General features: G+C 41.2%; 1 protein-coding gene across 2 annotated transcripts; it reads right to left on the reverse strand.

Annotated features, from left to right (window-relative positions):
- Positions 1-1,723: 1,723 nt before the first annotated feature.
- On the reverse strand, positions 1,724-6,799 carry LOC111874832. 2 transcript variants are annotated; one of them, XM_023870667.2, is made up of 3 exons: positions 6,699-6,791; positions 4,958-5,063; positions 1,724-2,865 (listed from the first exon to the last, which is right to left on the reverse strand). In XM_023870667.2, exon 3 carries the CDS (start codon positions 2,862-2,864, stop codon positions 2,022-2,024), a length of 843 nt encoding a protein of 280 aa, XP_023726435.1. In that variant the 5' UTR covers position 2,865; positions 4,958-5,063; positions 6,699-6,791; the 3' UTR covers positions 1,724-2,021. The 2 variants fall into 2 exon arrangements, with proteins under 2 accessions (XP_023726435.1, XP_023726436.1); XM_023870668.2 differs by lacking the exon at positions 4,958-5,063 and having other exon boundaries at positions 6,699-6,799.
- Between the last annotated feature and the right edge of the window lie 4,360 nt (positions 6,800-11,159).

Below are 11,159 nucleotides of genomic sequence, written 5' to 3' on the forward strand. Positions count from 1 at the left end.
AAACCTTCGGGTTCCATAAATTGGTGGGAAATTCTTGAGTAGCTGCAGAATTGGCTGCTCTTCCAGAAGGGCTCAGCTCCATGAATAAGTAAGTAAGTAAGTACATTTATGCATTTATTTTTTTAATTGTATAGTTCAGAATATTATATTAGTGTTTTCGGAAAATATAGCTACGGCATGCAAAATATTTCATGAATTCTTTCATGACTACATAAACATTTTATAGCTTACTGTAAGTGTAGAGAGGTTGTAAAGCTATTTAGGTTCTTGCTGTCAGTTTGAGAACTCCCTGTAACCTGCAGAAATGTGGAGAGCTGTATATTTTGCTGACCGGCATAGTTATGGGCAGCGTAAATTAAGTATTTATGTAGGGCCTACAGGTATAACAAATTCTGAGAACCCCTGCTATAGACAATAGGGACTAGCTCTATCGATTGGGCCTATCTGAGTAGCTTTTACCTGAGGACGGAGAGAGAATCCAGTCCCCAAAACATTGTTTTAAATATAAACAGAACGGCATCTTAGATGAAAACAGGACAATGGATGTAAGTTTTGAGGTTCTCACGGCGATGACTATGAAGAAAGTCGTCTTCTTGGATCTGGCACCATGTATTCTTTGTTTCAGCCGACGTTTCGGAGGAACGTATCGCCTCCATCTTCAGGGCAGGTGAATTGCGTTGCGAATACAGAGAGCAGTAGCTGCAATGATTAGGAAGTGAAAAGCGCTACTTTATATAGGAAGTAGGTGGGGGGGAGAAGGGGACCAATGGGAACAGTGAAGAGCGATTAAGGCCATATATGGTCAGGGGGGCGAAGTGGAGGGGGAAACGGCCAGTGAATCCAGGAAACTGGAGGTCAATAGCACTTGGAGTTTGCGGTTAGACAAGAAGAACCGGTTGGCTGGGGACAGGCTACTGACGTCAATGACATGAACTGGGGACAGGCTACTGACGTCAATGACATGAAGAAGAGCTGGGGTGACTTGGTGGAGTTCCCTTGAGGGAAGAGATGAGAGGCTTCCATGACGTGTTGAGACAAAAGGAAACAGGGTTTTACCTCTCATCTCTCCGCTCAAGAGAACTCCACCAAGTCACCCAGCTCTTCTTCATGTCATTGACGTCAGTAGCCTGTCCCCAGCCAACCGGTTCTTCTTGTCTAACCGCAACCTCCGTGCCATTGACCTCCAAGTTGCCTGGATTCACTCGCCGTTCCCCCCACACCATCACCAACCTGACCATATATGGCCTTAATCGCTCTTCACTGTTCCCATTGGTCCCCTCCCCCTAACCACCCCCCTGGCCTACTTCTTTATTTCAGGTAACGTTTGCACTGAGTTTTGCACTTGTGTATAACTTAATCGTACATTATAGCTTCAACTAATTTTGCTAGTGATCGCCATACATGGATAAAGCTACAAAAATTTCGTGACATAATTTATTTTGTGGCACAAAACAGCTAAGCAATATTCAGAGAACTGTTATAACCATCTGTGAAATGTAGTCCGAATTTAGAGGATCCTACCATGAAAGGAGGTAATTTTTTAATGCTAGTGAGTTGGGACTAAGTCCCTTGTACTGCGGCCACTTCTGGCTTATTGTACCAGCCTCAGATGATAGGTGAGGGTGATTGTGGAGCAATTGGTGGAATGAAGATTGGCAGGGGAAACCGAAGTACCAGGAGAAAACCTGCCCCAGCGCCACTTTGTCCACCACAAATCCCACTTGACCAGATCCCGGGATCGAACCCGGGCCGTCGCTGTGGGAAGCCAGCGACTAACTGCTTGAGCAATGGCGCGGCTCTGAAACGAGGTATGTTACAAAACTTGTAAGTTTATGTGAAATTTTAGATTTTTGCAGCAATGACTATGAAGGTTACTGTGTTTTGGAATATGAAACTTCTATCCTGAAGTCGGAGGCATGTTTCTTTGAAACATCGGTAAAATTTACAGAGCACACAGCTTTTTATCCGCAAATACAGGACTTTTTCTCTGGTTTTCGCTACACAAACCTCATACATCACAATTAGCGCAAGTATTCCATGCAATCAAAATGGGATAACTTCTCTGTTATTTCTTCCTTCAGTGTGGATTCTATTTTGCCTTTAATTTCCATTTTGAAGTGCTGGAGAATCAAAGTAGAGATTTTGGAAAATAGCCAGTTTAATGGGCCCAAACCTGTTACGTTCAAATTAAGCTCTCCGAACTGGTTCAAAACCAGTTCATTCAAAGTCATAGTACAGTTATGAGCTCCCAATGTCACAGTCGCATTGAGAAGTATAGAATTCTTGCCAATAATACCCCTTATCTTTCCGTGCGGTCCGATTCTTATGAACTTGGCTTGATATCTGTCGTATCCCACTTCCAGATATCCGAGGCCGAAGCCACATGACACAGATATCCAGTTGCCATATGATGAAGCTACAACGTCTGCAGTTCTGTGCACTGTAGAAAGATTTTTCGCCCAGCCATCCTCACCATCAAACTGACCTTTCACTTTGAGAAATCCCACTTTCTTGTGGAAAGTTTTGTGCATATCTGGTATACTAATTTTATCTTTTCCTCGCTCTATGATATCCGTCCGCAAGCTGTCAAGCAGTCCATCCACGATTTTGTTCAGGTTCACTGTTCCACACACAGTAACGTTGAGAGTAGCAAAACCATCATTCGTGTTAGTTGTAGGCTCTTCAGAATGCTCACGAAGCAACGCAGTAGATGAAACATTGTCTGTGTGAAGTCGCTCTGAGATTATGAACGCCTGGGTCAGTTCAGAATCTGGTGGCAACCTCACCAGTTGTACGCCTTCAGCTTCCAGATGTGTGTAAGGTCCCCACAGCAGCAGGAGAAGCCAAAGGAGCCTCTCAGACATGCTGAAACATATTTTAATTACTTTACTACACACAGTTAGCAGGATAGTATCAACATTGATTTTGACAACAGATTGCAATGACGTGGGCAAGATTAACATGATTCGAGACAGGTTTCCGGTGAACGTGTACTTGTGAAAACGGCAATGGACCCTTTAGATTTGGGGGAAAAGTGAGGAATTTTGTGACAAACTGAGTATATCTGTGTACTTTTTTTATTATTGCTAGTGGGGTGGGACCAAGTCCCTTGTACTGCGGCCACTTCTGGCCTATTGTTTCAGACCAAGATGATAGGTGAGGGTGACTGTGGAGCAATTGGTGGAATGAAGATTGGTAGTGGAAACCGAAGTACTCGGAGAAAACCTGCCCCAGCACCACTTTGTCCATCACAAATCCCACCTGACCAGATCCGGGATCGAACCCGGGCCGCCGTTATGGGAAGCCAGCGACTAACAGATTGACCACGATACACAGAAGCGGCCGCGCCATAGCTCAAGCGGTTAGTCGCTGGCTTCCCACCGCGGCGGCCCTGATTCTTTCCCGGGTGTGGTCAAGTTGGATTTGTGGCGGACAAAGTGGCGCTGGGGCGGATTTGCTCCGAGTACTTCGGTTTCCCCTGCTAATCTTCTTTTCACCAAATTATCCATCATCATAATCACCCGGGGCAGGCTACAATAGACCAATCAGTGCCCGCCGTGCCGAATGGACCCAGTTGGACTCCAACCCCCATTGAGCGAAATAAAAATTAGTACACAGAAAACTGGAATGACTGTAAAGGCTGTATCCCTGTCAAGAATCGAATTGCCATACCTCTTTCGTCTCACCAGTAACATAGTTACTGTGCTGACTGAGCTACATCTGTTCCCCCAAAGCAAATAGCCTGCAAACGTGTCTTAGTAAGATACTGGAGGAATCGCTGCGAAAAGGAAATTCTGTCTTTGGAATCGAACTCAGCTTCACCAATATGGGCTGACACATTCGCAAGGATAAGTCTTCCTTCGGAATCGGGATAGCTTAGTTGGTATAGCGACTAAGTTACAAGCGGATGATCGAAGAATCGAGGTTCGATTCCCGGCAAGAATAACATATTTTCTCCTCTCCGTAACGTGCAGAGCGGCTTGGCTTCCACCCAACCCCATACACAGTGTTTACAAGTTCCTGTTTCCCCGGAGGTAAAGCGGCGTGCGCGTGAAGCTCACAATCCACCTCCATCTAGTTCCAATGTCAAGAATAGTGGAGTTATACCTCCATCCCCCATACTTTTTCATGTCCTGGTGATTAATTAATTAAGCCGAGGGATAACTTTGCCTTTTCATGTATCTTCCTTCTGTGAATCTGTTCGGCGCTTTTGACGCGAAAATTTGGAAAAACGAGCCCGTTAGTTTCGGCAAGTCTCGGTATCCGTCTGTCCAGATGTAATAGTTCGAGATTTTCATGAAATTTTATATTGATGGGTTTTATTTTTATTTACCTATGCGTTCCAGTATTTTGTCAGAACATGGACAATAATATCAGATACTATCCTGGATTATAATTTTTTTAACATCTCTCTAAACATTTATCGTAAAGAAAAATGTTCTAAAAGTAAGCGGCGTATTTCACTTCCGTTACACTTTATCTGAACGTCTTACGGATTCCGGAACAATTAAACATAAGTACGGATAGGCGCCATAACTGTTACTCTCTTCTTGCCCTCTACTGCAAGTGTCTGTGGGCACGCAGTAGTGTAGTTGGTCGAGGCACTATGCTGCAAGCCTGAAGGTTGCGGGATCGATTCCCGATGAGGCAATTGGATTTTTTAATTAAGCTATTCTTTCAGCCGCAGTAATGTCCTGGGTTCGACTCAGCCTCTAACAGAAATTAGTACCAGGGGTAAAGGGAGGCCGGCGCGTAAGGCTGACAACCTCACCGCCATCTGCGAGCCGATTTTCTAGAAATATGAGAGCCTCGACGTCTCACAATCCTATGGAACTTCACGGCCTGTTACAGGAATATCCTTACCTTTACAATTGTCTATAAATGTCCCAGTGTACCCCTGTAATGTCCATGCAAAATGCACTGCCAAGAAATTAGTAACACTAAAATAGGCCCTTACATTCAGGTCGTGTTCTTAGCCCTGGTGTCTGGGTTGCACGTGGCAAATATGGCAAGAATTATGGTGACCGAGGCTGCAGCTGAATTGTGTGAGGGATGGTGACGCACTGCAACAGATACACATTAAAATCCTTATCTCAGTAGTGTACTCGACCATGTCCACTTCTCATTCTGCTTAGAACGGGCAGGTCTAAGAACATGGTCAGTTACTTCAGTCACTCAAAATTGCGCCCATATATCAAGGTCAATTCTTTATTTTAATCTTAGCAACGGATGTTCCCTTGACTTATAAGTAAGGTAAGGTTGTCCCTGTGCTTAGCTAATTCAGCACTACACCATGAATGCATATGGGGAAGTGGATGCATAGATCCACATTTTCTTGACTCCGGCATTAGTTGGAGGTGAGTGGTCAGCTTCAAGTCCCGGCGGCTTTATCCCAGTGGAAATAGTCCCTTGTACCCATTGGAAGGACCACAGAGCCGGTCTGGATGACGTGGAGAAGAGAAAATTCTTGACCCTACCAGACTCGAATTACGACCTCTTGGTCGCCCAGCCCATAGCTAGTCGCTATACCGACTACACAATTACAAAGATAATTTTTCGGACAATCACCATTACGAGTGAATTTAGAATCACACCACCTGCATTTAGTACAGTAAGAGTCATTTCTAGGTTGTCTTGACACTACGTAAACAAAACAATCTTCCCGGGGCGTCACTCTAATTGTATCTAAAACACAGTGGCATGTGTGTGTGTGTGCGTGCGTGCTTCTACCTATCTTAACATTAATGAAGTCTGCATCTCCCCAGAGAATGGTTATGGTTTTTTGACCCTCAGAACATACAGTGATTTTTCCGTTACATAGCGTTCACTGATAGAATTTTGTAACGAAGAGGCATCGAAATTTCTTTCTGTGATGTAGTAACATAATTTTAAAATAATATTTAGAAGTATTTCTTGCTTCAAACCGTTAATATCACAGCAATCAATGTCTATTTATGCTCTCTTAATCTTGACAAATCACACACCATTCAAGTCGATTAATCAGTATTTATCTTTTTAATTAATTTTAAAATATTCTTATGATGCAAGTCGATTTTACAATTATATCCCCAATAAGAAATAGGGAGATGGGTTCACACGAATTAGTTCTACTTCTAACTGAAATCTTGACCTAATTCTTCTGTAATCTCTTCTCCAGTGGTACTGCTAAATACCAGAACAGTTTTTACTGTCTCTTGCAGTTAGGTGCCCTTGACAGTAGCATTTGACCTCTAGCTGAAATATTAGTAGGCACTTTTCTATAATATTCTTTTCGCTTATATCGTTCTTTATTAAGCAAAGCTGGTATTTTATTACATACCTCGCGTGTCCTGTTTGTTAATATTTTAAAGCACAATGGTTAATATATTTACCACCTGCTTTGGCTTTAACAAATTTAGCCATTTTCTCCACAGAGTGTATTTATTTATTTTGTATAATTACGATAAAGCAACTATTAATTCACTAACAGCATTCGCCATGGAGGGCAAGTTGGTGTTTTCTGTGAGGTAGGAACTCAATTTTAAGTATTATTTAGATTAACTTCCGAATTCAGATGGTTAAATTCTTTTTCATTAAATACGTAAAACATTGTGTCATATGTCTCTATGATGTCTGTACAAGTACAGTTTATTCAAATAGATATTTACGGTATAATCAGCTCAAAGCAAAATCATCAAGTCTCCTTAGTTAGTCCTTACCTTGTAAGCACAATCACACTGCAGTTGTCCGGCTTCCTATTGTGAGAGGTACCAGCCAGCTTCTGCAACAGTCACATGACTACTCAGCCTCGCTCCACAGGATGACGTTAACGCACGGCAAAAGCGGCTGTGTGAGTACAGTAAGGTCAGAAAATGTTTGCTACATATCACGCTGTGTCCGTTTCTTAGTCGTGTACACAAGCCCAGTCGATCCTTTTGTTTTGTCTCCGAAATAATGACTGTATTTTATGAAAATTGATACTGTGATCCATATCACGTACGGGAGATTACCAGTGCATGAGGAAGTGTCGTCCAGGAGAAGGGCTACTGCGGTTGCAATCAGTCTCCCCCCCCCAAGCATCGTTTCTAATTCAGTATTCACTACTCGTCCTAAAATTCGATCTGCTAGTCTGACGTGTTGACAGTGACGTTAAATAACAGAATGTCTGCATTGAGGGTTTTCGGTTTAGGGTGATTTTCTATCGGGTTTGTGGTTTCGAAGGATGTTCTTATGTTTGTGTTTTTGAATAGTCTTTTGATTATCTTAGTTTCTTTGGGAGTGTGTATAAATGTGGTTATTTTTTTTTTGTTTGTTTTATGGTTGTGTGACCGCGTCTGTGGTCTAGTGGTTCGAGTTCGCTCGCTCGGTATATTTCGCTCGCGGACTAAAACCACGGAGCTTATTTTTTTTTTTTTTAGTTTATGGTAGTGTGTTCATATCTACGGGGTTTAATTTGTTTGCTTTGTATACACGCATGTGTGTGTAGGGTAGTAATTTTATGTACTATTGTTTTTATGTATTGTAGTTCGTTGTATTTTACTTCCGTCTGTGATGGGACATGTGATGTTATATTTTAGCGTCCTGTTGCACTGGTTCATGTTCATGACGTGTGTTTACGCTAACCGTCTTACAGTGCACACTTTTTAGTTAATTTCACCTTTCTCTTCACTTTTACACTACATGTTTCAGCACTAATGTGCCATTTTCAGGTGTGTCTCTATGCACGTAAAACTACTGCACTGCATGCCATGACGTTTTCATTCTAAAATGACTAAAAGGCGTATTCGTCATGTATAACAATAAATTCTTAATATTAAAATCTTTCAGGATTCGTCATCCGTACGTCGTATCTCAAATACGCGAGTCACGCCAATCCTCCTCTATGGGAGCACTCTTCCTACATTCATGTGTGCATTGTGCTCTGTGTTGTGTCCTTCTCCTGTGACTGCGTGCGTTGTATTGCTGGATATGTGTGTACAGTGCAACACACGCAGTCACAGGAGAAGGACACAACACAGAGCACAATACACACGTGAATGTAGGAAGAGTGCTCCCATAGAGCAAGACTGGCGTGACTCGCGTATTTGAGATACTACGTATGGATGACGAATCCTGAAAGATTTTAATATTAAGAATTTATTGTTATACATGACGAATACACATCTTCTGTTGTCAAGAATGAGTGTATACAGGTCCGTCACCTAACAATAGATGTCCATCTATTGTCGTTTGCGCGTCTGTTTGCAGGAATATGTTTACCGACCCTTTGCCTAGCAATGGGCATACACGTCACAATATTAAAGCTAGATTTGTGTACCAGGGCACCAACAATTTTAGTTTTCCTCTAGATTCATATTTTTATTATTTCCGAATAAAAAAATCACAACCTTATGGTAGAGTAATTAGCACCATCTTACATCTCGGGTTCATATCTCGTTCCGGAAGTAGACCAAATACCTCAGATTTTTGGTGAGTTATTTCAGTCCCTTGAGGCGCATAACGGAATAACACTCAAGTTACCACTGCCTTCTTTATGTAACGATGTTCTCAGTGCCGTAGACTTTATAGGCCCTGATCGTTAGGATAAGTGAATTATGAACTGTAAGGAATATGGAAGAACGAGCTCCTAACCTAATCAGATGTTCCAGGCACTTGCTTGGATGGACTAAAAAAAAAACAAGAAAACATATTATTAAAAATAATCGGTGCCTCGAACCAAACTCGAACTAGGCACCTGCCAATAAAATCAGAGCCGCTGTGTCTTGAGCCAACTTGCTCCAACTCCCACATATATTCTAATGCATCTCCCACTGATCCTCATAACAGTCAACGGTATATATAGTTTATGATATTGACAGCTTCCTGAAATAGTCTTTATATTGCATAGTAGCATACAGTACGTAAAATGGAATGTCTGTATAACTGCGCGTGTGGCTTTTTTACTTGCACCAACCAAAGTCTAAATTTGAATGTGGCGGGTGATCTTCATCTCTGTGTTCTGTGAATCGAGTGAAATCGGAACGCAATGCAGTGCTGCCACAGACTCAAGTGGATGAGAGCTGCAACTACAATTAGTTCTCGCCGGTTCTCGCCGCACGGGCGAACGTACGTACGTTCTAAGTAGGAATGCGCTTCGGTTTTGTAAATTGTTGAAAATATCCCCTGGTGGACTAGTTAAAAACTTAGCAGCGAATTGGTAGTATTAGCTGTCAACTCCATCTGTGACAAGTAATCTGCATAAAAATTAGTATTCTAAAGTGATTTTTTAGATTATATCACATGTTGAAAACAATTATCATAAGGAACTTTATGCTATCAATGGAAAGGGAAAATCAGAAGAGAGTCAAAGAAAGCAAGGAACTGAATGTCACAGATTTAACTTCAAACAGTGGTGCCATTGTGTACCAAGAATGTGACAACAGCCTACGTCACGAGAATTCTGAATCGTGTAAATCAGAAGTCATGCATGACACCTGCAAAGCTTTTTCATTTCATAAGAAAAAAAAAATAAATTACTGGTAACTATGTCGTCGTAATTTTTGGAACAATAATACACGTATTACCCAGGATTCGAATCCCACATGAGGCATGGATGTTTGGTGTGTGTATGCGTTTATTCTGTATTTGTGTTGTCCTGTGTTTAGGTAGAGGTCTTGCGACGGGCTGATCGCCCGTCAAAGGAATCCTACCTACTGTAAAATAATCATGAAACTGATAAATCAGCCCTATGCTCCAAAGTGGAAACAATAGGACATAAAAAAAATATCCAGGAGTAAAAACAAATTAACAGAGTGTGATGCATATATAGGCACTATGGGCAGAATTGGAGACCCATAAACGTGGCCCTTAGAACAATTATGAAATTTGGTAGAGCGATGAACAAGTACGAGGGGAAATAAAGGAATCAGTTCACGTTAATAAAGGAAAGTATTTGTTTTGTCTTACTTGTCAGGATATAAGTTTCCCAAAACTTCCTGATGTTCAGTTTCTGTGAGTTCCTTTGTAAGAAGCGTGAATTTCATTAAAAGAATAAAAGACACCTCGATCCGTGGGGTGAAATTTTGATTGTCGCTTATGCTTTCTAAACAGAAGAGAAGTTGACAAATTCAACAATTATAGGAAACGGAAGATCCATACTAAATAACAAAGCAAGGGAGAATGATTTCCGTCAAGCAGCAGTTTCTATATTCTAAGAATCACAAAACCATCAAAAAGAGACCCCAGTCACTGTACTTTTTTTTAAAATATTAACTGATTAATGAAGACACCCTTACGTAAAAACTACGGCCGTTGCTTTTTCCCTGTCTAATCCTCCTGTTGAAGCTATGGGTTTGACAAAACTGTGATAATGACAAAAGTGTTTATGCTTCAGCGAGAATTACACTCTCGAACATTGCCGAAAAGAAATTTCTATTGTTGATAGTCTATATATTCCGTTAACTCCTGCTCTGATGTACGTAAAAATGGGTCAAGCGAGGGATGTCAGTTGAAGCTGCAGCTAGGACTGGGAACTGGTTATCTCGACGGTTCCTCCCACTTATTTTATTAGGGACCATTCAGAAAAATGTTTGACTGTGTACTCATACAAAGGAGTATTACAAAATATAAGTGGGAAAATGGAGGAAATGTGAAAATAATAAATATTTTTGAAATTTATGAAGTGTATATCAATCTTTTTTTGCGCCTAAGGGTAAACTCACTTAACATCTGTTATAGTTGTTCACGTTGTGACTGAAAACTATTGAAGAAAAAGAGATACCAGCAAATTATTGGGCAATTGACATTGCTGTCTCCAGCTTTGCCGAAAAGATATTCCACTGTTGTTAAGGTGTTTGTTGAGATAAATTATGCTTTACCAAAGAATTTCAGTGAAAAAGTTATCTATGGACACTGCAATTGAAAATTACAGTTGTTTATTTCGAAAATTCCACCCATTTCTTGCAATTTGAGGTCATTCAAAATAAGGTGCGTGTGACGTTTAATACAAGGAAAGATTATAAAATGTACATGGAAAATATGGACTGCATGATCATAATGATAAAATAATGTCTATTAGTGAATTTTGTGAAGTTTCCTGAAGAGAGTAGCACCGCTTTCCGCATACCGTTTCGTATCTTATTATAAACGTAAGTATCTTGAGAAAGTTTCACGTTTTTGAGGTTAGGAATTTCTGGCCAAAT

The sequence above is a fragment of the Cryptotermes secundus genome, unplaced genomic scaffold (genome assembly GCF_002891405.2).
Source record: "Cryptotermes secundus unplaced genomic scaffold, Csec_1.0 scaffold74, whole genome shotgun sequence".
NCBI classification, from domain to species: Eukaryota; Metazoa; Arthropoda; class Insecta; order Blattodea; family Kalotermitidae; genus Cryptotermes; species Cryptotermes secundus.